Below are 27,035 nucleotides of genomic sequence, written 5' to 3'. Positions count from 1 at the left end.
AATTCCCTCTCTGCATGACCTTACCGAGATCCTTGTACTCTTCTTCAGTTGCCTGCCCCTTCTTCCAAAGGTGATAAACTCTCCTTTTATTCCTGAGTCCCAGCAAAAGCTCCCTGTTTAGCCAGGCCAGTCGTCTTCCCCGCTGGCTCTTCTTACGGCACATGGGGACTGCCTGCTCCTGTGCCTTTAAGGTTTCCTTCTTGAAGAAGGTCCAGCCTTCTGGACCCCTTTGCCCTTTTGTCTCCCAAGAGACCCTCTCAACCAGTGTCCTGAAGAGGCCAAAGTCTGCCCTCTGGAAGTCCATGGTAGTGGTTTTGCTGAGCCCCCTCCTTACTTGGCCAAGAATTGAGAATTCTGTCACTTCATGGTCGCTAAGCTCAAGACAGCCTTTGACTGTCACTTCTCCCACCAGTCCCTCTCTGTTCGTAAACAGCAGGTCAAGCAGGGCACCTCCCCTGGTAGGCTCCCTTACCAGCTGTGTCAGGAAGTTATCTTCCACACACTCCAGGAACCTCTGGGACTGTTTCCTCTTGGCTGTGTTATATTTCCAGCAGACGTCCGGTAAGTTGAAATCCCCGACAAGAACAAGGGCTTGAGATTGTGAGGCTTCTGCCAGTTGCTTGTAGAACGCTTCGTCCGCCTCTTCGTCCTGGTCGGGTGGTCTATAACAGACACCCAGCAGCATATCTGCCTTGTTTGCCTTCCCCCTCATCCTTATGCATAAGCACTCAACCTTGTCATCACAATCATTGAACTCTATACAATCAAAACACTCCCTACCATACAGAGCCACCCCACCGCCTCTCCTTCCTTGCCTATCCCTCCTGAAGAGCTTATAGCCATCCATCGCAGCACTCCAGTCATGCGAGTCGTCCCACCATGTTTCTGTGATGGCGACTACGTCATAGCTGTCCCGCTGCACAACGGCTTCCAGCTCCTCCTGTTTGCTGCCCATGCTGCGTGCATTGGAGTAGATGCACTTGAGTTGGGTTATCGATTTTGCCCCCAACATTGGCATGCCAGCCCTAGGCTCATTTCTAGGGAGCCTGGTTTCATCCTCTTCCCCCTTCGAATCTAGTTTAAAGCCCTCTCAATGAGGCTTGCCAACTCATAAGCGAGAATCCTTTTCCCCCTTGGGGATAGTTGAACTCCATCTGCTGCCAGCAGGCCCGGTGCCATGTAGACCGCCCCATGGTCAAAAAAACCAAAATTCCGCCAACAGCACCAGCCTCTGAGCCACGTGTTAACCAGGTACGTTTTCCTATTCCTTTCATTGTTCCTCTCTGCCACTGAAGGTATTGAGGAAAACACTACCTGTGCTCCCGATCCCTCAACCAGTCGCCCCAGCGCTCTGAAGTTCCTGTTGATGACTTTTAGTCTTCTTTGTGCAACCTTGTCACTGCCAACCTGCAAAACCAACAAGTAGGTAGTAATCAGTGGGCCATACCAGACCGTGTTTGCAATGAAGTAAAACAGGGTCAGAGCCTTGTCATTTCACTGCTCTGTGTGGGTACCTGGATTGCTCCTTTTCCACAAGAGTCAGCGAGAGTGTGAAAGAGCATACTAAGAAAGCTTTGGCCCATGGTCTCCTTGCAGTTGTTTAGTAAAAATAATTTGTATCTGTTTTATTTGCAGGTTGGGATGTTTAAGATTCATCCTGAAATTCCAGAATCACTGTCCGCTGAAACAAGGGCTTTTATTTTGCTCTGTTTTGAACCTGATCCTAGTAAACGTGTTACAGCATCTGATTTGCTCAGAGATTCCTTCCTGAAACAAGTAAACAAGGGCAAGAAAAGCAGAATTGCATTCAAGCCTTCAGGTAAGGAATTATCAGCCAAATGCAAGTCAACATCATCATTAAGTGTTATATAAAAAATTAGAATCATTAAGCACTCTCTTCTACTAAGGACATTTCTTGTGCCAGGAAAGCAGCAGGAGCTCAGCTGTTGAAAGTGCCTGTCATTTGTAATTAGACATATTTAAATTTAACAATTCCCACAAAACATGGTGACTTGCTTATTTTGTCTTTTGCTTGCTGAAACCTCCCAACCCCATTTTTCCCCTCCCCCAAAATAAATGCCTCATTTATAGTAAATTAAAATTAGAAAAATGACATTCAGTGAAGACTTTCCAAACCAATTCTGCATTTTAGTTTCACAATTATATACAGTTCAGATATCTGAGTTTTATAGAGTAGGTGCTTGGTGTCTGAAAATGTGGGTCTATTAGGTATTCAGGTTTACAAGGGTCAGCATTTTCAAACTTGATATGTAACTTGGAAATTTGGCACATAGGTGCTGAAGAAGCTGTTTAGCGGTTTGTTTTGATTTATCTGCTTAGTGTGTTCTTCCCCTCGTCGATATATCAGCCGCTTTCTCAGTGGTAAGAAAACAAGTCTTAATATAGACCTGCCAAATAAATATTTAGTGTTTGAAGGACCTGCCCATTTAAAAACAAGCAAAGCCATTGATCTTGCTGCTTTTTTTCCCTATCTGCACACACATGCATATGCTCCCAATGCAAATTGAATTGCTTCCCTTTTTGAGCTTTTTCCTCCTCAGCAGGGAACATTTGAAAGAATGGAATTCTCAGGGGAAAAACTAGCAAATAATTTATAACATCTAGCTGAATTGGTTGCAGCAAGGAAATGGGCATCATCTCTTGGCCTGAGGGGCATTGAGAACTGCAGTCCCTGCAGTTACACTGGGGTAATGGGAGAGCTCACACTGCTCAGCCAGGGTGGTGGCAGTCAGGACATATTGGCAGGCTGTAGCCTTCTGCCCCACTGCTACAATGCTCTCCTGTGGCCTTTTCAGCCCTTGCCTGAAGACATTTTCCTGGAAGAAATGCGTGGCATTAGAAAGGGTGGAACTTGCCTTGTTAGCTGCCCTGGGAGCAACAGGCTCTTTGTCAAGTATCAGGGGAAGTGCAGCTGTCTTCTGCACCCCCTCCCTCCTCCTGCCTTCCTCCTTTCTTCTCTTCTCCAGCTCATTGATGAGGTTATGGAGCTCCTTCAGATGGCCTGAGGATCAGGGTTAAGCACTGGGCTGCAGCAAGAAGCAAGCTCAGTGATGACCATGGGCATGAGCAGAGTGGGGAAATGCTATGAAAGCTGTCCATTGGGTGAGGGGAGGGAAAGGCAACATGGCTGCAGCCGAGTGTGTACTTTGCTGCGCTGGATCTGGGAAAGCTGTGGTGGCTGCTGCAGTCATCTCCAAGGGGTGTTTGGGGTGTAAGGCAGGTCCTGGCCCAGCAGTTGCCACAACCTCAGCTGCAGCAGTTCACTGTCTCCTTCCGCTACTGTTTCCCTCACTGCCAATTTCCTCAGCTTTGTCCCCGTCTTTCCATCCTGTCTCTTTCCAATAATAAAGGCAGCCCAGAGCAAATCTCAGCCCTTACTCTTGGGACAGCAACTTTCAATTTTCTGTACCGCTGAGACGCCTTGAACCAGTTCTCACAAGGTGACATACATTGTTTCATTTCTGTGACTGTTTAACCTCAGTCATTTGAACATCAGTCGTGTACCATGGAGCTTTCTGAACAACTTTTAACTTCTAGCTCTCTTCCTCCCCCACCTCCACATAATACGTAGCATCAAAAAAGCATCAAAAAGCATCAAAAACTTTTGTGATATTTTAGCTCAATGGATGTGTGCGCTCTGAGTTGACAAGAACTTCTTCTTTACCTTTCCTATCACACAGCTGCAAACTGACAATCAGGACTATAGCAAGCTCTCAATATCTGTTATTTTTTTATTTCTTCTTACTTTCAAGATGAATTGGAAAGGGACAAAAGATTTCCTTCAGGATAGCGCTAAGAGAGAGAGTTCTTACTGAGGGCAAGTGGACATTGGAGTGAGGCAGATGCCTCGGGTGTCAGAGAGGGAGCAAATATTTGTCCATTAACACAGTCAGGCAGAGGTGAGGTGGGCGGGTAGCAGAGTGCTCTCTGCTTGGAGATACAGCTGTGGTGGAGCAGCTGATGAAAACTGGTTTGATTCAGGCTCTTTAAACAGCTGTATATCCAGTTGTACCGTTTTGTGAGACCAGCACCAAGGGGGACTGTGTGTGTGTATATATATATGTGTGAGTGCAAGAGAAGGTAATAAAATGGCTTTTTGTATGAGTATCTAGCTGCTTTGCTGTCTTTGGGTTCAGCAGTTAGCTCGTTCACACCTTTTATTGGTTATGCATATAGAGATTTTGAGTTGTATTGCTGCTTTCTATCAACAAGGTTACCTTTCCCTCAGCCATTTTGCAAAATGAGGTCTTGATATCACTGAAGATGATTATGGCTGTTTTAAGCACATTGCCCTTTTCTGCCTAGTTCTGTTACATGTTTTACAATGTCTGTTCATAGATTATAATCGTAATACATCCCTCCCACTGCCAATCCATGGAGAACAGGCTGGCAGTAGCAGCAGTGAGCATGGCTCTGTTTCGCCAGATTCTGAAGTACAGCACGACATGTTTTTTGAAAGGCCAAAGAGATCCATTTCAGAGATTCAGACAAAGCATCCCATTTCCCATTTACTAAGGTAAAGCATTTGCTTGTCTCTTGACACCCCTAAGGGATTATTGGATTTAGTTTACATTATATTTTATCTGAGGGCAATTTTTTCACATAATGACTAGGTAAACAGGTGTGTTAAAGAGCAAGTGAGTTCCTTAGGCAAGTTACCAGTTAATTTAAATACTGTCTGTATTTAGTTAATGAACAATGATTCTTAAGTTTTGCATATATTTATATAATTCCCCTCCCCCACCCCCCCAGTGACTAAATGACTTAGTCTTGTCTTATTGACTGACTGGATATGGATTCAGGAGTTAGCAGAAGAGTTGACCCTTCCATGTACTCATGAAAAAATGTGGGAAAGGGGCAGCAGAAAGACGGTTCTGCTGCTCAGAGAGCACAAAGCAATACTTTCAAATGAGTGTGTTACAGTACGGGGTTCTCTCAGTCCAGGGTTTTCAGCTTTCCTTCCCAAAACTGAATCAGTGCTGGGTGACATTAATGCCAGCTTCTTAGCAGGATGAAATCAGCCTTGTGCTTTCGGCTTCAGTCGGGTTGATGCCTGCTGAGGATCTGAGCCACCTTCTGTCTCAGACTAGTGTTTAACAGTCTGATCAATCCACTGCTGTAGTTTAACTCACTTTTTAACCTCTGAAGTATCCCTACTCGTTTCTGGCAGTACTGCTGTGTTGCTAATGCTGAGGTCTCTCTTGTGCACGTGGGCCGGTTGCTGAAGCAGTGTGCCTGATGAGGGCTTGGCCTCAGAGGACAGGAGCGCCTCTCCTTCCATTGAGGATAAGGATTCTGGTCTGTTTCTGCTGCGGAAGGACAGTGAACGCCGAGCGATCCTATACAAAATCCTTAAGGAAGAACAGAATAAAGTTGCTTCCAATTTGCAGGACTGTATTGCACAGGTAATTTCACTTCAGCTCTCCTTTTCCTGTGTCAAAAGGAAAATGACAAGCCAGGTAGTATTATTCCTTTTCTGAAAACTAATAAACGAAGGGGCTTGAATTGTTCCTTCTGAATGTCTTTAATCTCTGAGACCTGTAACTGTGTGAGCCATTTGCTGTTTTCTGAATGGATAGCAAACACCACCTTTAGCCTGCTGCTGAGCTCTTGTTTTTTTCTGAGGGGGAAGTTTGGGGCATTTGAGTGGGGTTGGGGGCTTGAGGTTGGTGGGTTGGGTGGTTTTGATGTTGTGTTTTGTTTTGGCTTGTAAGGACATGGCAATGGAACACCAGGTAGTAATAGGTATGATTTGCTTTAAGGATAGAGAACTCATTAACAATTTTTAATTCAAAGCATATGTAAAGTAGGTGCCAAGAACACAGTACATGAACCTTAAAAAAGCTAAGGTAGATTTCTGTAGAGGGAAGGGTTGAGTGTGAAGGTTTAGTTACTGTAAAGAGGAGCAAGAAAAATCATGTTCGATTAACCCATAGCCAAGCAATGCCACACACCAGTAACAGAGTTGATTGCTTAGCCTTTTCTTCTTAATGTCTGCTTCTAATGTGCCACTGATGTTATCTATTCTTATCAAAGCTATGGTTTTTCACCTGGACTACATTTACATAAAGGGGAGCCTGCTGAATCTTCTTGTGGTGTCCCCCGCCAGCCGTTGGTCTTGGTGCAAAGGCGCTTGCAGCACTGCTGGCGGGGGCCCTGCTGCTCCCGGGGCAGCTCCAGCCATGCCCAGCGTGGGCAGCTGGCTCCATGCAGCACAGCACGGGGGTTTGCTTCTCCCCCATGACTCACTTCCCCTGCAAACTGCCTAACAGTGCAGATCAGCTCGCCCCAGACCCTGGGGGCTCCTGTAGAGCTTTACAGGCCCAAGAGAAAGGCCCACAAACTCAGGCTGTGGGAGCAGTTGGGGTAAATTTCTGCTCTGATCTTAAACTGCAAAATAGCTTATAGCCTTATGGAGGACTAAAATTCGTATGTAAGGTCTTAGTCAGAAATAACCAGGGCTCTAAATATTTTCCAGGATCAAGAAGTATTACTTGTAACAGCAAGTCCTACCTCAGTCTCCAGCTGTTTTGCAGCACTGCCGTAATCATCTTTTTCCCATAATTTCTGTAATGCTTCTCCCTTTACCTTTTAATTAAACAGGTGGTTGTTCTTACAGGTACTTGGATGGCTTTAACTGTAGGGGTTATGGACTGCAAATCATAGAATGAACACTTGAGTCCTATCACTGTGTAATCTTAGACCTTTTTCTGACTTACAATAAATGCATATATAAACATATTTTTTTGCCTAAGGAAATCAAATGTCTGCATAATTAGGTATAAGTCCAGATTCAGCTTATTGAAAGAATAGCACCTAAAAAATGTGGGTTTCTTACCGACTCACTCCGCTGTTTTTATGGAGGAGAGCTGCCCTCTGCAGTACATTGCAGAAATGTGTAGATATTATCTGGACCCTCTTCCCTTTGTGACAGCCACAGTAGCAGTAGATTTAATTTATTTTTTGGAAAATATGAATGACTATTAAAAAAATTCTAGTAAGAAAAAGGTAGAAAATAAAGGCTTTGCAGAAACAAAAATTCTGTGATTTCTGTGCATTGGTGTGAAATACACATGGGCAAAGCTATGAATCGTAACCCTAAAAATGCTAATGCTACTAATTAGATGTTTAATGACTCTGGGATTTACTTGATATACATTCATTATCTTTTTTCCAGAGCTCTGAAGAACAGCAACTTTCAGTGGCCCACATCAAGCAAATTATTGGGATTTTAAGGGACTTCATACGCTCTCCAGAGCAGAGAGTGATGGCTTCTACCATATCCAAGTTGAAAATGGATTTGGACTTTGACAGCACCTCCATCAATCAGATTCATCTGGTGCTGTTTGGATTTCAAGATGCAGTGAGTTCCTTGCCTAGCACAGGGAGAAAGGAATTCTTCCTGGACAGCTTCTCCACCCTTCCTCACTCCTCTTCCTTCTTACCCTCCTCATGCCAAACAGCCATTTTCTCCCCAGTTCCTCAGAAGCTCCTGTGCTTGCTGGGGAAAGCGGGAGGATGTGGGCATTATGGAGTAGACAAAGCCCTGGTGACTGATCATATGGGAGACTAAGAAAAGACTAAAGGTGTTTGAAGGTCAGGTTTTGCCTGGTGACCTGTGGATCACCAGTGCTGAAAATTCCCTTGCTCTAGGAAGAAGCCTGGGATGTAGCCATGGGCACTAGACAAGCTCTTCAGAGGGGCACATGGGGCTGGACACAGAGCCCCAGTGAGCTTCAGGTGGGCACCCCCAGGTAGGCCTTGAAGTCAGGGGTGATGGTGCTTTAAGAGCTGCCCATGCACTCACTGCAAGCTCTAATGTTTGTTCTGGATCCTATGTTTATCTGCCATTCTACCTCTCCTTGTACTGTAGAGGGGCTTGAATATTGCAGTCTGGGTATGGTTTGAAAGCTCTAGCCTAAAACTGTCAAATCTGTAGGCTTTCAAAGGTGGGAGCGTTTTAGTGACTTATGCAGTTGTTACTTTATAAAACTTCATCTGACTATTGAAAAATGAGATTCTCTTTCCTAAGGTGTAAGCAAATGTTCTTTGCTGCTATTTTTACTTGCTTATTTATTTCTAGGTGAACAAAGTATTAAGAAATCATTTAATAAGGCCCCACTGGATGTTTGCAATGGATAACATAATTCGTCGTGCAGTCCAAGCAGCAGTCACCATTCTTATTCCAGGTAAATCAAAGCAGCTGAACATAATCCTCAAAAAAAAAAAAGAAAAAAAAAAAAGCTGTTCACATATCAGAGAGTTATAGCAAATGGAACAGTTTAGATGTTTAATCTGTCAGCATGCCATTAACTGCCACTACATCAAAGGCACAGGGTCAGAATGTTGTACAGAAAGAAGTGTTGATCTGGAGGATTAATGCTGTACTTGCAGTACAAAATCACATAATGAGGAGATAACCAGTGGTTCTTCACCACCAGTGTGGTCCAACCATGAAAAAAAAGGCAAATTAAAATTCAGTCCAAGCTGGAGCTTTTCTAGTTAGAAAAAAAATAACTCTGTACAACGTTAAATGACATCCAAGGTGGGTAACACTGCACAGGTCTGGTTATGTGTTCTGAAAAATGATTACTGAGTTGTGGAACAGATGCAGAGAAGGGAGTGCATTAATATGAGGAGGAGCATGATTTTGGCCTAGAGATGGATAGTAGTAAAAATCACTACCACCAAGAAGGAGGAGGATAAATGACTAAGAACTGTCTAGGAATAAGTCTAAGTTGGAAATTTGCAAGTAGGTTTGTAACTCTTTGAAGTGCTAAGCACCCCTTCCAGTATGAGAAAGTTCTGAGAGCACTTACTGATGTGAGCCCTTTCAGTCCAAAGTTGCTTTGGCTTTTAAGCCAAATTGGCCAAATTTTTTTAGGACTTCGTTTGTAGGAGAATAATGCCAGCTATTCTTTGGTGGGAAGGGTGGCCACCTGCAGCAAGTTCTGAGAGAACTGGGGTTAGAAATCTTACCTGGAAAAGAGGAAGGCTTTGTAAACTCTTTGGTCCAGGGCATTAAGGGAAACTTGCAAGGGCTTCTCATTAATACATTTTATTAGCTATCTTATTATTCATTTCATCACAAACATATTTGTCACCTCTACAGCTGTAATCTACAGCTACCTAACTCTATTGGTATGCTACAGCTGAGCTATTAGTGTCACTCCTTTTAGAATTGATGCCAGACAATCTGTGGTCCAGCTCGCATAAGGCTTTGCCACTCCCCTGCTCAGTATTGCAGTAAAGCACATCGTGCAAATAGTCCACTTCCTCAGCTGAAGCTCCCCCACCTGCAGTAATAACGAACAAACTGTAGTACCTCTGAAGACAGACTTGTCTGAAAAAAATCTTATTCTTACACTGTTTCCTTTTACCAGAGCTTCGAGCTCACTTTGAGCCAGCATCAGAAACTGAAGGTGGGGACAAAGATGGTGATGAAGTGGAGGACAATTACCAGCCCACTGAACAAAATGGGGCTGAGGATCCTGCCATCACGTCAGGACTCAGCACCCTTAGTTCTGTGGTGTCACATGAGGCTCAGCAGCAGCTTAGCCTGGAGTTGGGCAGACTTAAACAAGAGACCTTAAGGTAACTCTCCTATAAAGAAAGACTGTGGATTTCTTTTCAGGCAGTCTTTGAAAAACTCTCAGATGTTGCTTTCTACAGTGACATGTACATACGTAACATAAATACTGCTCACCTACTACGATTGCCTCGTGATAAAGCAGACCTTCCAGGAACACAAATGGATTCAGAATACGCTGGCAGCGCTGGTATGACAACTCAACAGCTTTCAGTACAACTTTTGTTTCTGTGTAATTAATTTTTTTAATTGCACATTGTCATGTTGGATTTCTACTGTTAAGTAATTAGGCTTGTGCAACTGTGCTGGTTTCCTTTTTACTTCCTTGGCTCCTTGGATGCCACCTGACCCAGTGGCAGTGTCCTCAAAGCTGTTCCCACAAGGAAAGGCCAGAGCAGCTCTGTTCTGGCTCACCGGACAGGCTGCCTACTAATGAGCACAAGCAGAGCTCAGCAGAGCCCCTGTCCTATTTCTCATGGGTTACGTTTGTAGGCTGCTGCCAGTGTGTTGAAGAGCTGGAGGTCCCATTCTTCTTTATGGATGTGAAATAGATCTGTGATGAGAAAGTCCCTGGTAAAACATCAGTGTTACACTGTTCAGCTGTAAATTACAGTATAAAGGCAGCAACTCTGCCCAGGGAGGCTGCAAAACAGTAGGAACAGAATTTACACACTATTTACTAAATGCTGCAAAGACGAAAGCCTTTAAGTGCCACCACTAAGCTGAGTCTCAGGCAACGGAAATGAAATCTGTAAGCCATAAAATATGTTGCTTAAGAGAGTATATCTCAAGCACCTCTGTCCTTTGGTAGTCATTAAAAATGGTATTTTTTTCAGCTAGACTTATTCTCAGCATGGTTGTGTTTGATCTCTCTCATATGCTAACAGGCTTTTGGAAAACCTTGTTCAGAAGGAGAAAGAGTATCAGACCCTCTTACGACAATCTTTGGAGCAAAGAACTCGGGAATTACGCTTGCTTCAACTAAAACTTAAACCCGAAGGTATGAGATACTCCATAATTTGACAGTTGCACAAAAATATATTGGACCACGTGTTTGTTTAGAGGATAAAAGACCGTCTATTTTAAGCTTCAGTAGTCTGAAAACCACCACTTTTGCCTTAGTTTTGAGGTGTATTAACCTATACTTTTGTTTTCTGTTAAAGACTCCCAGTGGTCTGCAGCAACTTTCAGAGAGAATGCAGACCCTGAGCTCATGAACTGGCTGAAACAACAAGGAGCAGACTTGGATGCCATTAAGAGGGTAAAAAAAAAAAAAAAGTAAAAAAAAAAATCACCTTTAAAAAAAGGTCATTGTACTCATAATTAGCAGTTTGGTTTCAAAGAAGGAATATTAATTTAGGAATAAATTTGCCTTTTAGTTTGCTGAAGAAGATTATACACTAAGTGCTGTCCTTAATGATATCACTAAAGATGATTTGCGGTATCTTCAACTGCGGTAAGAAAGTATTTCTTAGTTCATTGTTAAGAGTTTAATTAAAGTAGTTTGTAAAAAAATTTCTTTAGACATTAGGTTATTCAAATAGGTCAGTGATAGTTCAGTGGCAACTGCTGTGAATTTCATCTCTGATTTTCTATTAAAGTTTTTCATCTCTTAACTGAGGTAGCATAACAACTACACCTAGGGTGCTTCAAGCCATCAAAGTTTTGGCATTTATCAAGGCTGGGAGCTATTTCTGCACCATTCAGGATGAAGTAATTTATGGAAAATAGGCATAAAGAACCTATTTTTCGCACCCATTGGTTCAAGTCATTTCATCATCATTGTGTTAACCCCTGGCTGATCTGGAGGAATTTGTTTCAGCCATAACCTTAAGGAAAGGGTAGTGTTTTCCATGTACTGTCATAACTGGTATATCCTTGGGATTTCTAGATTTCACTTCTTGCTCACTTTTAAAGTAACAGGGAAAGCTCCCTCATCTCTAACTGTTCTCCATTCTCCTTCATACAGGGGTGGTCTTGTCTGCAGAATTTGGAATGCAATATTAAACTACCGACAAACATCTGGTAAGACCTCAGTGCAGAAGGTTAATGCTTTGGAAGGAGAGTGTGTAATGGGAATAAACAAATGAAAGATACATTCCTAACACTTAAATTATTAGATGTATATATGTATGTATAGTGGCCTTGCAGGTTTTGCACAATTATGTAGCTTGTTTGACCATCAGTGTAATACATAGTGAATAGTAACAGCTTTTACGTTGGTGTCAATGCACTTAAAAATTAATTTATGAAAGCGTAATGCAGAAGTAAAATGCCTATCAATGCTTTATAAAGCATTAGCTGAGAAAAGCAACACTAAACTTTTCTGCAAAACAGGTACCACACACCTGAATTGGCTTTAGCATTGTGAAAGCTGTGAACTTAAAATGTGTTACAGTTCTGCTGGCTGATGGGTATATGCTAAAGCATGTGTCATCCCTTCACAGATGAATGTATATAGCTTTTTATATTAAAGCTACTCTCACTGAACTACTAAGAAAAGCCTGGTGTCATGTTTTCATTTAGTAACTTTTCTGCAGCAAAAACATAGCCTCTAAATGGCTTTTTTGGTGTTTTTTGGGGGGAAAGGGGTTCATCAAGAAACAAAGCAAACAGACCATCAGCTAAATGTTGTTAAAGTTTAATTTTTTTTTTTTTACACTGTACATAACACATACAGCAATCCAAAGAAAAGTCACTAAAGCAAATATGTAGCAATTTAAATAAACTGCTGCTTTCTCTTAATTTAGCTCCTTCTGAAACAACATTCAGCATGTTTAACAAAATCCATACCAAGATGGATTTCCCTATATATTTCCTCTTTTGAAAGAGCTTTTAAATAAGCTTAAGGTTTGTTTCTGAGTCATTATAGTTCCTGTAAATGCATTCACTTATGAATAAGTTATGCCAACAAAAAGAAGGCCTTTAGCTGACAGACTTGTACCTTATCCACTGGTTTGGGCCACGGACTTCAAAGGGTGGCTCATTGAAGTAGATGTGGTTACCTAGTTCTTCCAATGGTGGCTCTGGGTCAGTGGTAGCAAACTGAGCAGCTTCCTCAATCTCCTTTCTTACTGCCACATCAATTTCCTAAACCAAAAATGGATGCTTATAATAAAGACACAGCTCAGAAAAAGCAGCATAATTCTGAATTTAAACGTAATGAATTAAGTATTGGTCAGAATTAGTGTTAACACTGTCTCTAAACATAAATTCAAAACCTGTGAAAACTTCCTACTAAACTGCAGCATTTGTCCCTTTTGGATAGTACAGGTAATTTATTGCCAGAGCAACATAACCCTGCTGAGCCTCTACATTTTCAATTCCAATTCTGTGAAACACTAAGTGTGTCAGTGTAAATTATTTTTAAACAGAGTTGATGAAAGTATTTGCAACATTTGCTTAGAGGGTTCTTGGCTCCTTCACTAGCATTTTTCACTACTGGTAATTTCCCCCTTCCTAGGTAGTTGAGAAAGCCTGGGTAATTTTGATTTCTACATGTTAGTATATGACAAGAGCTGTATTTGAAACACTAGCACCCATACACACAGCCTTGCAACCACGGAGTTACACTCAGCACCCAAAAGCAAAACACATTTCCAGCAGCGTGCCACTTCATTAGTCTGTCTGCAACAAAACTTCACCTTCACCAATTAAAATGTGTTTTAACATCACTTTTAAGAACTTCAAAGAACAAGTGGTGCACACTGCCCTATTATGCGCTTCTCAGAGATCATTAGCATGTGAATGCTCAAGAGCTTGCTTAAATAGCAACTAAAAGACATACCTTTAATTCTTCAATGCTAGCAAGGTTATTGTTGACCATTCTGTCCTTCAGCAAAGTAATGGGATCACTTTTGCTTCTCACTTCTTGAATTTCTTCTCTAGTACGATAGCTAGGAGCAAGACAAGCAAAGGCATGAACTTCTTCAGCAGTATCCCTGAATAGAGGTGAGGTTCTGGACACAGCTCACTTTTAGAAAAAGATGTGACCAAAGAATTGTCAGGAATGCAATGAAAATACATCGACATTTGTCACTCAAAGGGTGGCAGAGCTACATCTAGAACACTTCATAGATCTGTAAGTGGTGACAGAGCTGAAGTAGCTCCAGACTCAAGTATAACATAGGCAGGGAAAGGGGAGCAATCCCAGCCTGAGACAGTTACTATGAAGGGCCATGTTTCCTCCTTCCCATCTCCCCTAATGGGGGGGGCTAAATGGCTTGCTGCATGCTTCCAATTCACAGGTTTCCAACAAAGCCTTGGGGTACACCCCAACTTCATGCAGATAAACTAAGATTTATCAGTTGGCACAATGCCCAAGTCATCTTGGCACCTGTATATTTGCCTTTTTAAGAAGTGTTTACTTGACTGAACAGTCCAACTGGTTCCTGTAATTTTACCTTACAGGATTTTAAATAGTCTAGAAACCCTGGAAAAGCATGCTGCTTTTTGGTCAAAGCTTAATTAGAACACATCATAAAGTCACACTGAAAGCAGAATTCATTAATAGAAAGCACAGATGTTTAACTGACTTCGTGCTTGTTCTAAAACTAACTCTCTTAATCCTGCAAGTAAAACAAGTATGTTACCTGGACACAGATGGTCAACTGAGCAATGAGATCAGTGATCAGACTGCTCATAGCAATTTCATCATAACCTTTATATGCACTTCACAATGGATTTACACATCAAATCCATGACAGTTTCAGGATTTTGAGCATCAACACTTACTTGTTTTCACTGAATGCCAAGAAAGAATGTCACAGTACCTTATTCCAGGGTCACTCATACTGTGGCCATGGTAACGGTATGTCTGTAACTCCATCAGAATAGGACCCTTAAGAAGAAAAAGCAACAGAGGGTGTTACCACCTTGAGTGACCAATCTGTTGTTATAACACAGCATTAAACAATTTCTTCCCTTCCAATGTAATTCCACCATTACTCAGACTATTTCAAATTGCCTGTTGTTTCACTGTAAGATTGTAACTCACAGAACCTTATTCTTCTGTATGAACCTTCTTTTTCTGCTGTATGTTCCCAGCACAAACATTATTTCACCAAATATTAAAAATCTTCAATACAAGTGTAGCATACTTGGGTGACAGACACTAATGGTGACTCACAGAACTTTTACTTCACTTTCCATTTATTGTGAATATAGAATGATTACTACTTTCCTTGATGCTTCCCCTAATTAATCTCTTCACAAAGAGCATGACAGCCTGATAGTCAGAACACCTTTCACAACAGAATTTAACCGGGGTAGAACTGGGGAAAAATATGACACAGTATCAGGACATATATTTTTTTTTTAAATGCTTGGTTAATACCAATTGCATGTTAATAGATCCTAACAAAATTGAAGAACCACTCAGTTGCTTACAGGCTCAATACTGTGGAGAAAAAAGGAAATAAAGATCAAATAAAGTTTCAACAGTGACTGGAGAAAACAGGCTAGATGAGGAACTTCTATGCAGCAATAATCTGGCTAAGAATTTCACCTATGCAAAAGGCATGACGATTACAGACTTACTTTTCCAGCTCTGCAGTACTCAGCTGCAAACTTTGCCGCTTCTCGAACACAGAGAACATCCATGCCATCCACCTGATAAACAGAAACGACAAGTTGAGGCAAAAAAATGCCAAACCCCAAACTTCCAATTTCAGTACTTCCACCAGTGCAATAGAAATTCAGTTTTAAGTTCTCCTATATTTAAAAAAACATTTATAAACTTATTTATAAATAAAATAAATACATAGGTATGTATTGTGCAGGTGTGTGTATGCACATCCCCCCACTTCCACCCCCCTCAAAAAAAGCTGGGCTTGTACTTACCCTGAGCCCTGGAATGAAGTCTCCTCTTTTGTAGTAGTCAGTACTGGCTGCAGCTCTTTCGACTGAAGTTCCCATTCCATACCGATTGTTCTCACAGATAAAAATACAAGGCAACTTCCATAAGGCAGCCATATTGTACGTTTCAAATATCTGGCCCTGAAAGAAAAAGAGCAAGTTACATCTAGACAGGGAGCTCAGCCTTCAAGCATTAGGCTCTATGGAAAATCATTCAGTTGCAGAGGTCTAGCTAGGAGAATTTTAATACTAGAAGTGATCTGAAACCAGCCACTTCCTGCAGCTCAGCAGGAATAAAAGAGAAGCTATATTATATGAGGTAACTTTCATCTCAACTAATGGTTTATAGAACTTAATTATTTTTAAACCTATATCAGTATCTGTGTTAGGGTAGCACAAAACCTTCAACTTTGACTGAAGCAACAGTCAAAAAAGCTTCACAATTGATTAATCTGGCAGGATGCTGCTACAGCAAAGTAAAGGAAAAGTTCAACCGCAGTGACTGCATCAGCCTTGCTACTCTAAGTCAGAGACAGGGAAAACCCAAGAACTGAGATCTCCACCTGTGTTTTGAAAGTGGGAAATCATATCAACGGTACACTCTAAACCACCGATTTCTTATCTGGCTTAATGTCTCTGCTGATAACATGAAAAGACTGGCCAGAATGTCAATAGTAAGTGGCTCTGCGAGATGCTCTGTCCTCTCCACTGTCTTCAGAAATGTAAGTTACATGTTTCTTTCTGTTCCGCAGCACTGTCATCTTCACTGCTATTGTTCAGACCTCTGCTTACAGCACAGAGACCAGGGTGTCGCACTTAGGTGAGCCATGCGCAACTGGAAAGAGGGTAACAAGAATAACTGGAAACCCCTCCAGTGTTCACATAATTAACCATTAGCTCCACTCACTCCCTGAGTATCTACATCACTTCAAGAAGGCAGATGCTGAGCAGCTTTCCCTTTGCTCCAGCAACAAGGGCAGAGTTCAAACTGGGGGTGGGGAAGGACAGACACTTACACAGGTCCAAAATATGCTAAGAAAAATCCAAGCACATGCTACATTCCTGATACATAAAGAGGATCTAGCAATTAACACCTTAACTGTTCATCTGAATCACTCCTCTGAGAGCTATATAGTACTTGAAACACACTCCCACTCAAATGCCCTGGACAGCACAAATAAAGATGTGCCAGTGTCCAAAATTTGCAAGATGCCTGGCCACCTACATGAAGTTTGTCCCAGGGAACAGCACTTCACAACAAAAGCCCTAAGAAAAAACGCAGAGGACTGTAGGACAGAGGGTATACGTTGTCTTCTCTCTCCAGGATTGCTTTTTCAGCATCAGCGGACTCCTTTAATAAAGCATCCTTGCAGCAGAAAGCCCAACACACAAATCTCAGCATAAGTTTCAAGTCAGACTTTGCCTGAGTTGCAGGTACTACACTGACAGGGTGAAAGGTGCTCTCTCACTACTCGGCAGAAAGGCAGAGCTCACAGTTCATGGAAGGGAAATTGATTACCCACAGTCACACTCCTCACAGAGTCACACTACACAAAGCTCGTTTACCTGATTGGCAGCACCATCCCCATATAATGTCAGACAGATTTCATTTTTACCGAAGTATTTACAGGCCAGTGCAATCCCAGCTCCAAGAGGAACCTATCACAGAGTACAGGACAACCCAAAAGTTTAGAACAATGTTTAGAGGAGTTGGAGATAGGCAGCTTGTGAACTGTAAAGAGACATTTACACTGTTAGAGTAAATGAACAATGTCTGCTCAACAAACAAGCTGTTAACAACCCACTTTCATTTGTTTCAATCTGTATTACAGCCAAAAAAATAAACATTAACTATATTCTCAATTGGATTCTTTTTTTGCTACAGTTTACAAAACAGTGAGCAAACCAGAATAAAGACAACAGATTTAATAGCCACAGAGCAACAGTATCTGCATACAAGCTCACGCCACAAAAATGAGAGGGAACACTGGCACAGGACACGAGCCAAATTCAACTTGTGCTTTTAAGTAGAAGTCATGTATATACCTGAGCACCAACAATACCATTGCCACCATAGAAGTTTTTGGTATACATATGCATTGATCCTCCTTTTCCCTTCACACATCCTCCTTTTCGACCTGAAACATGAATAACAAGCAACTTATTTTCTTGGAGGAAAAATACTAAGCAAAAAACATCTAATTCAATTCCTAAAGGTAATAACACTAAGACCACATTGTTGTCAACAGATCTACATGGAGTTAAGACACAATGGTCTCCCCCCAAAGAGTTTACCATTAAATATAATCACAAAACAAACAAGAGAAGGGAAAAAAAAAAGAATGATAATGAAAACATCATTCAGGAAATACAGAGTAAGATTAAGAAGAAACTTTAAAACCAATCAAGAAGTTTCAGTGTCCTACTATACAAAAGCACTTTCTGATAAATATGGTTTTTTTGTTTTGTTTTTTTTAAATAGCCAACATGGTCTATATTTCTCATATATGTAATCTGTAAGAGGAAATATAAACAGTTCTTATTACTTTTGGCTTCTGCAAGAAAGTTATAAACACCGTTCCGAATTAGTTGGAATAATCTACACTTGTCTTCCCTGTGACAGTAACCAGAAGTAAAAATTATAGATAGGACATTCAAAAAAACCACAAAACAAAACCCCAAAACAACCAACAGCTTCCCATTCCACCCCAGGATAAATATCAAAAAGTCACCTAGCCCAGCTTTATTCAAGCTGTAGTTTGAAAATAACTAGTGGTCCACAAAGCATTACAACCACCCTATTTAAATGAGCTTATCTAAGAATACAGAATTTCTCATCAGCCCACCCCACTTCTTATTCTAATCTGTCTTGCTACTAGTTGCAGAGCTACAAGCACAGCTTGTTTTATTGTGTTTTTATGCCTTAGCCTTGATATTTATTTTAGAAGTTGAATGCTGGATCTCTTTCTGGAATTTGTACTTCTCTTCCTTATTTAATAGTGGATCATTTTTATTATTGGTCTTTCTCATACCTTTCATATGCTTATGAATTGGTTTCATGTGAGCTTTTACGGATTCTGCCAGCTAGGGCCAAAGCAAAATAAAAATATTGTCTAATTTTAATCAGAAAACTATTTTTCTTTAGTGTAGTTTAACTTCCGTAATCTCCTTCCACCTTTTGTAAAATACAAGAAAGGACTGGTCAGTCAGGAGTTCTTAAATACTTTGTAAAATGTCACTTTTTGCTGTACCTTCTACTTTTCTTAGAACACAAAACCATTTCTCAGGGAATTGTCAATTCTCCTGAAAAGTCCTTTTCTATAGTTTGTTTCCTATAGTATCTTATCTACTAGTCTTATTTTGGGTGACTCTGCTTCCTGTTCCTTCAAAGACTTTTAAATTCTATTGTTTCCTAGTCACTGTAACTCAGGCTGTCTTTCAGTTTGGCATTTTCAGTCCAGATCTTTGTTTGCAAGAATCAGCTCTCACAGCACTCCTCTCTAGAAACTTGCCCCAAGAGTAATTTCTTGGAACAACAGTCTCTGTACTGCAGCTGCTCTTTCCCAATTAAAAGAACCCCACTAAACCCAAGCATGATGCTATAGAAGATGATGTGTGTCATGAAAAGAAATAAAGAAAAAAAACGCAAAAAACACATCATCACTGATATTTGTAGTTTCAGGGCCAATAGCAGACTTCAGTCATGACAATCTCCTCATTTACTTTCACAGAATCATTAAGGTTGGAAAAGACCTATAAGATCATCAAGTCCAACCATCAACCAACACCACCGTGCCCATTAAACCATGTCCCACAATGCCACGTCCACACGTTCCTTGAACACCTCCAGTGAGGGTGACTCCACCACTTCCCTGGGCAGCCTGTTCCAATGCTTCAGCACTCTCTCAGTAAAGAAATTTTTCCTAATATCCAGACTAAGCCTCCCCTGGTGCAACTTGAGGCCGTTTCCTCTTGTCCTGTCACTAGTCACTTGGGAGAAGAGACCAACACCCACCTCTCTGCAACCCCCTTTCAGGTAATTGTAGAGAGCGATGAGGTCTCCCCTCAGCCTCCTCTTCTCCAGACTGAACAACCCCAGTTCCCTCAGCCGCTCCTCATAAGACTTATGGTCCAGACCCCTCACCAGCTTCGTCGCCCTTCTCTGGACACGCTCCAGCACTTCAATGTCCTTCTTCTAGTGAGGGGCCCAAAACTGAACACAGGATTCAAGGTGCATCCTCACCAGCACCAAGTACAGTACTTTCTCTCTTATCAGTATGCAGTGACACTTGACAAGTTGATCATCCACTAGATTTTGGGCTTTCGTGCACGTTATTAATATGTATTCTTAACACACACACACAGACATTCTTAGTATATGAAACCATACCTCTTCTCTACCTCCAAAACATGCTTTCCTATATATAACATTTCCAACATAAAAATTGTCAGATCAATTCTTTATTATACCAATGATTTATAAAGGCCTTCAAACTCCTTGTTCATTTTTCTCTTCTGGCATCCATTCACAGACCTCCAAGAGTTCAGCAGGCTGATCCTCTCTTCTCTTCCCTGTGCTACCTGCAACCCTATTGTGAATAACCACCTCTCCTTTCTGCAAAATCTTAGATCTGTCTAGATGACCATTTAATATTCTTGTTACAGTCAAATTTTCCAAAACCATTCCATTTATCGTTACAGGCAGCGTTTACCAGTCTTTCTAAGACTTCAGCAGCATAATTCTGAAAATCCACATCTGTCTCCTAGGGAGGGTAATGCCCTGTCCTACTGAGAACAAATGCCTACCACCAACAAGCTCCATTTAAACAAGCACAACAAATACAGCATATGGCATCAAGAATTTTCTGAATTTGTGCTTTAGAAGTACTGTAAGTACCATCACTTAAATATTTCTTATGACTTGTGTTTTATAGTAAAAAGTGGTTGCATCATAAAATTATAAAATTTATTTATTCTGCTATGTCACTAAACTGCTTCTGAAGCCCCAGTATACTTTGTGCATCAACACCATTTTGAATTTTAATAAAAATTCTGACACAAATACAGCAGCATGCGAATCCTCATCTTTCTTAGCACAAACCTGTAAGTTCAGCGAGAATTTCTCGAACAGGCACTCCTCGTGCATAGGTAAAGCCATGAGCTCTGTAAGCTGTTATCACATGGTCTGTAGGCTTTATGGCAACTTCAAGCCCTACACAGCAAGCCTCCTGTTAAAAAACAAAAGTAAGCTTCGCGATGAAGAAAAGCACAGAACTTCCACAGTCAGCAGTGTGGCAAGGGTTAGCTATGATCTCCCACACATCAAGTATCAGCAGAAAACAGGAAAAGCACAGATAGGGGAGACTGCCTTAAATCCCATGGGGCAGAAGGCCTTGAGCGACAGCAGCCTTGGGCTCTAAATTCCAACCTGACCATGACTATCAAAAGCAGACAGGAGGGGAACTAACAAAAGCAGACAGGAGGGGAACTAACAAAAGCAGACAGGAGGGGAACTAGAAGCCGCAAAAATCTGCACACTTTTTCTACACCCATCTCCCAAATGAAGCATCTAAACAGATGCAATTCAAAAATGCAGGGGGGAATGGACAGACAGCAAAGTTTCACTGAGTTCATGAAGTTCCTTCTCCTGGCTGTTGCTTTTTAGAGGGCACCTGATCTATGAGACACTGGAACAAAAAACATCAATGAAGCTTGAGGAGGAGGATGTGGGCCTCCAGATGTGTTGAACTGAATAAGCTGCAGTTGCTCATTCCCCACATTCAATTGATCTTCAGCTGCACCTTGCCTTCTCTCTCTTCCTATTGCTGTCCCAAGATCTCAGTGATTCCCTTGTATGCTAAGACATTGTTTTTAAAGAAATAATGAACTAAATCATGGAACCAGCTATAACTTCAGACGTTGTACATAGATGCTCAGTTCTATATTTACTCTCCACGCTATTCAAATCCCTACATTAAGCAAGGTAAGACAATATAAAACCTCTTGGAAAAAAATTCTTACCTGACCATCATATAAGTGGCAGAAGCCACGAATAATCTTCTGCTTGTACAGCTGGTCAGACTTCAGCTCCATGCGTCGTATGGTCTGCATTGTCTTGTAGTAATGGAGCCCCTCCTCTCGAGTCATCACTGCTGTGGTACTAGGGCCTTCTTCCAGGCGATGAAGGTCACATTTCTGCAAAGTTGAACAAGTAGTCATTTATTGAAAGTAATTCCTCCTATCTATGACTATCACTTAATTTTGTGTGAAAGTGTGCCATTTTCAAATTCAGATTTTAATATCTTTTAAAAAAGAAAACCAGCAAAACCTGAAGTTGTAGGTTAAAATAATTGTAAAGTTTGTGCACTATTTACAAATTCAGGGAAATAAAAGCTTTACTTTTAATAAGGATGAATTTCCACTCATGAAATGAAGCCTTGGAGTTCCTACTAGCAGTAGATGAACTAAAGTCCTCACAAAATACTGAAAAAGCACATTTCCATGGTTGCTGCATGCCAAATACTTGGTAAGAGCTACAGAGGCTTAGTGAAGAGACACGAAAGATGGAGAGTTTCCTTTGTGGAACAGTTGGTAAGGTCTGGTCCTAAGACTGGACTTCGCCTCTTCCACCACCACTTCTAACAAGCAGTAATAAACCACTGCTGCACCAGCCACCCTGCCAGTCAAACCACCAAGCGTACAGTACAACTTCCTCCCCAAACCACGGACTCAGAGTTGCACAGAGGGCTGATTTTAGGTACCCATACAAAACAAAAATAATAATTAAAAAAGTAATAATAATAATTTAAAAAAAAAAAAAAAAAAATCGGTCAAGTTCAGTGGAACAGACCAAACAAATTACTCTGTCACTGCAGGTTAAATGGCCAAAATACTGCTATACAGATTAAAGACAGTTTATATTAAAGCAAAGTCTCTCCAGAGCAAGTCCACTGACACCTAGATGAATGTGATATAACACAAATGCACACTACTCTTAAGACAGGTCTGCTTCAGAGTTCACATAACAATAGAGACTTAGGAGTCTTGTAATCAACACAGGACCAAATGTTAAACCTTGTATCTACTCAGTAAAGACTTTTCATATAAACATATTTTCCCTCTCTTCTGCCTGTGAAACAATTTTAATACTTTACAGGCACAGACAAACAGGGAGCTGGTAAAAGGAAAACTGAATCATTTCTTTCAGAGTTTCTTTTATCAATTCCTGAATGAAAAGCTAGCATAAAAGGTACTGCCAGTAGAAGCATCGCTTTTTCCTAAGACCTAGCCACTGGGAAAAGCTGAGGGCATATAACACACATTTTTTGAACAGCACTAAGTCAAGCATTAAAAAGGATGCCATTTTTTCCTCCAAAATCCGTATGGATCTCTATCAGCTGCACATCTGGGATACAGCACCCATGACTCCATAAACAAAAGGGAGATGGAAAGAAGGGTAGACAGCAAACACCAGCTGTTTGTTTCAAAAGCAGGAAGGAAACATTAATACTCTTCCCCTCAGAACAGAAAAGGTTCTTTAGCTCCTTTGTAACTCCATTCTCACAGTCACACTGCAGTATCACAGCTGCAAAGAATCACAACTTCACATTCTTAAGAAACAGGTAACAAGTACTACATACTGCTAAGCACAGCACTTCCAGCTGCATTTAGAAATCAGGCCAGAGAGTGAGGGGTTTGGCTCGGAAATTCGAACAGTATTTTTCTAATTGAAAAGATGGGGGGGCAATTCCATCATATCAAGATCTACAACAAGAGCTTACACAGAATGCCAGTATTAAGTATTCAGCTGCTTTACCTTAATTTCAAACGTAGCTTCACTTGCAAAGTCTGCATAGTTACGCGACGCTACCATCACTCGAGATGCCTTAAAAAAAGACAAAACCAAAGCATGAGCAATATTTAAATGTAATTATCAAGCAAAAGTAGATGAATTCTCAATTTCTAACAGTACTCCCAAACTGAAATAATTTGTAAATGAAACTCTTCAGCAGCATATCCCTATAATACTAGAGAGCTTTTATTTTGTATGTACGCGTTAGAAGTCCTTTAAAACCCAGTATTTAAAATTAAGGTTAGGAAAAAAGAGAACATAATTTTAAATTTATAATACCCCTGATTGTCTAAAATAAAACCAATAAGCTTCAAAATACTGAAGAACATAAAAATCACAAAAATAAGTATTTTTCCCTTCACATGCCAGATTGCCTATATGAGTAGAGCCATAACCAATGCAGATTTTGACGGCTCTCTTCACTGACTGGAATTTTGCCTTGATAGAACAAAAAAATTCTTTGGAAAAAACAAAACAAAACAGCAGATTTTTGGAATATGAACTACTCTCACGCTTTCAGTAGGAAGAGAAGTTGGAGGAATGCAAAGCAATAACAATGAAGAAAGAGAGTATCATTTAAGTGGGTGACAGCATGGCTACTACTTAAAAATTATATGGAAACATAGAAGGTGACATACCTAAGGATACATGAAATGCAGAGCAACAGAAGGGGTGGCATGGTAGGGGAGAGATAAGAAGTATGTTTGAAAATACACTACTGTTCTGTCTTAAAGAATGTGCACAAGCTATCAACTAACGAACAACTGGTATTTTTAGATAACTTCACTAAGTTTCAATGCAGCATCAGATACGATGCTCATCTGTCCATGCACGCGTTGTGGCCACAGCATAAGGAATGCACTACATCTTTCGTGGCAAAATTGTATTGCTAATTAAGTTACACATAAATTTCAGTAGCTCATTCAACCATGGAATTTGCGTACGCTTAGCTGAAGGTTCATTCTTTCAAACCTTTGAGAACATCCAGGTCAATATCTCCAAAAAAGGTCGGATTTATAAGTATAAAGCTTGGTGGAAAAAAGTCAAGAGAAATTTCTCAATCTATCTTGGTGACCTACTCTGTTGCATTTTTGATTCAGCAATCACAGTCGCCCCCCCCCCATCAAATTAGGTATTTAAAATTTTTAATTTAAACCAAGTTTCTACACTGTTTACGACAACGCATTACTATTATCAATCGGTGAAGAAAAGCTATTTTACTTCCAGAGCTGGAAGTAAATCAAGAGTTTGGGATTCGCAGAATCACAGAATGGCCAAGGTTGGAAGGAACCTCTGTAGGTCACCTGGTACAAACCTCCTGCCCTGAATATGACATAAAAGCAAGAGTTCTAATACACGGCCAGTACACACATCACAAACAAACCTTGACAAAACTGATTCAGGCCTTACCTCACTAACAGCTCCCTAGGTTAGCAGCATTTAGAAGGAAAAAAAAAAAATAAAAAAAAGAAAAAAGAGAAGAGTAAGTAACTGTAACAGTTAGGGGAAGTCAGCAAATTATTACCCAGCTAGAGTACTGTAAAAGGCAGCTTCCTTACAGGTAAGCTCTGCATCATGGAAATCCATCTTTATGCTTTACAATATGCTCAAAGTAGGTATAAAATACTGTTTTATGGATTAAGATTGCTTCTATTTATTTGGTAATTTATACCTTCGCTATAAATGCATAGGAACAATTCAACACAAATATTTACATATTTGGTAGTCACTAGGATCCAAAAATCTGTATTAAGATATCCAAACCAGATCTAGTTTGGACTTCCAGGAAACTGCAGATGCCACAAGCTGGCCAAGTACTCGCAGTGAGAAACTAGTTTTAGGCATCCATGTTTGAAAATTTTAACATAGATATTTTATCCGTAAATTAGGAATATACTTTCAGATACATATTCCGTAAAGTCCCAATACACATAGGAAGATCTAACACAAAAGAGATAAAACACAACAAATGAAATACTAAGGCCAAAACAATAACAACATTCGACAGAAAATTCAGGAAGAGATGAAAAGAGACTGTTGCCTGCCTAAAGAAAGGCGAAGCTGCTCAAAAAAGGTCATATGGCTGAACTTAGAAGGGAACGAGAAGAGCACGTTTGCCCCCTGTTTAGGAGCTGACCTGTGCCGACAGTCAAAATATATATAAATAAAATAGATCAAAGCAAAGGGCCCAGAAGAGGGTTTCAGAAATGAAGCAAAACATTTACACCCACTAAAAACATAACCAGCAAAGAGCTCACTGCGCACAGAACTGCCAGAGGGGCTCCGGGCAGGGCGGCTACAGCCGCCGGTTTTCAAGCGGCCCGTGCTGCAGCCGCCGCCGCCGCCGCCGGGACGCTCGGCCCTCACAGGGGCTGCCGGGGGCGGGGCGGCCCCACTCCTAACGCCGTGAAGAAAACGCGGCCGCGCGGGGACCTCGCGCCTGGGCAGCGGCATCAGGCGGGCCGCCCGCCTCAGCGGGCCCGGGAAAGCACGGCGCGCTCGGCATTTACGAAGGGCACTCAGAACGCGAGCTCCTGCACGCAGCAACCATTTTACTTTCACCCGGCATTTTACACAGAGGGGAGAAAAAGAAAAAAACCTTTTTAAAAAAGTGTTTCTTTCATTTTGCCGCCGGAACCAGGCGAGCGGGCTGCCAGCCGTTACACCCGGCCCGCCTGTGCCAAAGGACAAACCCGTGGCCCCGCCGCGGCAGCCGTGCCGTGCCACCGGGCCGAGCCCAGCGCGGCCGCTGCCCGCCGGCCGTGCCGCCGCCTCCGAGGGCCCGGACACGCCGCTCCCGCCCCAGCCCAGGCGCCGGGCGAGCGAGCGACAGCTGAGGCGGTACCGGCCGCCCCCGCCGGCAGCGCCCCCCCGCGAGGGTCGCCCGCCCCCCCCCAGAGAGAGGCGCGCGCCAGCCCCGGGCTGCCCCACCGTGCCCGTTGCCCCCCCCGCGATCCGGCCGGGCAGGTAACGGCCGCACTCACCGTCCTCCCAGCGGCGGCGGCGGCCGGACCCTGCAGCACCCGGGAGAGCGCGGCCAGCAGCATCTTGCGCATGGAGCGGGGAGGGGCGGCAGTGCCTGGCGCGGGACCCCGTCCTCGAGTCTCCTTCAGCCGCCGCCCAGCCCAGCCTGCCCCGGCCGCGACCGCCAACCGCCCGCCACCCCGGCCAACCGACACGCTCCCCGAAGTGACAGCGCTCGCGACACCGGCCGAGACTCGCTCCGGAGCGGTGGGCCGACCGGTGCCTTTCCCCGCGTCCCTCCTCGGCGACGCGCATGCGCGGGCTGCGGCGGCGGCGAGGTAGCTGCTGGGCGGGGTGCGGCGGAGAAGAGGCGGGGCAGGTCGGGCCGTGAGGGGCGGACACCCGCGCGAGGCCAGGCGCTCCGCGAGCCTTCTTGCCGGTGTCGGCAGCGGTCGGGGCGGCCCCCGGCGGTGGGCCCAGAGCCCGCCCCCTCGGGAGCCCCGAGAGGGGTTTCCGGCGAGTGTGTGGGCTGTGTCCGGGAGGAGGGGCGGTGCGGGAGTCAGCGACACCGACCCCCCCCCCCCGCCCCAGGGCGGGAGGGTCTCACGAGCCGATCATTAAGTGTGAAAAAGATTAGTGTGTTAAAAAACCTTGGAGTCCAGCAAGTGCACCTGGGTTAATGCCGACCTTGGGCAGCCTGACACGAAAAGGAGCGTTTTGGACATGCCACCCCTTCCCCAGCCGTGCCCCCTT

At 42.5% G+C, this 27,035-nt stretch overlaps 2 protein-coding genes across 5 annotated transcripts in view; one reads left to right on the top strand and one right to left on the bottom strand.

Moving 5' to 3' along the window:
• Positions 1–11,700, top strand: part of MAP3K15 (mitogen-activated protein kinase kinase kinase 15) — a 98,154-nt gene extending 86,454 nt beyond the window's left edge. The window contains exons 21-30 of the mRNA XM_059820202.1: positions 1,636–1,819; positions 4,360–4,537; positions 5,252–5,426; positions 7,199–7,384; positions 8,105–8,210; positions 9,405–9,615; positions 10,498–10,610; positions 10,774–10,871; positions 10,990–11,066; positions 11,580–11,700. Coding sequence (XP_059676185.1) covers positions 1,636–1,819; positions 4,360–4,537; positions 5,252–5,426; positions 7,199–7,384; positions 8,105–8,210; positions 9,405–9,615; positions 10,498–10,610; positions 10,774–10,871; positions 10,990–11,066; positions 11,580–11,700 — 1,449 coding nt within the window. The remainder of the gene's footprint in view (positions 1–1,635; positions 1,820–4,359; positions 4,538–5,251; positions 5,427–7,198; positions 7,385–8,104; positions 8,211–9,404; positions 9,616–10,497; positions 10,611–10,773; positions 10,872–10,989; positions 11,067–11,579) is intronic.
• A 535-nt stretch (positions 11,701–12,235) lies between these two features.
• PDHA1 (pyruvate dehydrogenase E1 subunit alpha 1) lies at positions 12,236–26,433 on the bottom strand. Of its 4 annotated transcripts, XM_059819038.1 has the most exons (12): positions 26,303–26,433; positions 24,729–24,743; positions 23,283–23,351; positions 21,488–21,661; positions 20,568–20,694; positions 17,513–17,604; positions 17,033–17,125; positions 15,452–15,607; positions 15,149–15,220; positions 14,383–14,450; positions 13,398–13,506; positions 12,236–12,700 (listed from the first exon to the last, which is right to left on the bottom strand). In XM_059819038.1, exons 1-12 carry the CDS (start codon positions 26,372–26,374, stop codon positions 12,536–12,538), a joined length of 1,212 nt encoding a protein of 403 aa, XP_059675021.1. In that variant the 5' UTR covers positions 26,375–26,433; the 3' UTR covers positions 12,236–12,535. The 4 variants fall into 4 exon arrangements, with proteins under 4 accessions (XP_059675021.1, XP_059675082.1, XP_059675150.1 ...); XM_059819099.1 differs by lacking the exon at positions 24,729–24,743; XM_059819167.1 differs by lacking the exon at positions 24,729–24,743 and having other exon boundaries at positions 26,315–26,432.
• Positions 26,434–27,035: the final 602 nt, after the last annotated feature.

The sequence above is a fragment of the Gavia stellata genome, chromosome 1 (assembly GCF_030936135.1).
Source record: "Gavia stellata isolate bGavSte3 chromosome 1, bGavSte3.hap2, whole genome shotgun sequence".
Classification (NCBI taxonomy): Eukaryota; Metazoa; Chordata; class Aves; order Gaviiformes; family Gaviidae; genus Gavia; species Gavia stellata.
Note: the sequence above shows the minus strand (reverse complement) of the source record. Positions and strands in the feature narration are given on the sequence as shown.

Coding starts and splice junctions, on each gene's coding strand:
- PDHA1 (XM_059819038.1), bottom strand. CDS start 26,374: ATGCGCAAGATGCTGCTGGCCGCGCTCTCCCGGGTGCTGCAGGGTCCG. Junction 15,221..15,451: donor ACTTCATTCCAGGGCTCAGG/GTAAGTACAAGC, acceptor TCTGTTTATCAG/GTGGATGGCATGGATGTTCT. Junction 14,451..15,148: donor AGTACTGCAGAGCTGGAAAA/GTAAGTCTGTAA, acceptor TTTCTTCTTAAG/GGTCCTATTCTGATGGAGTT.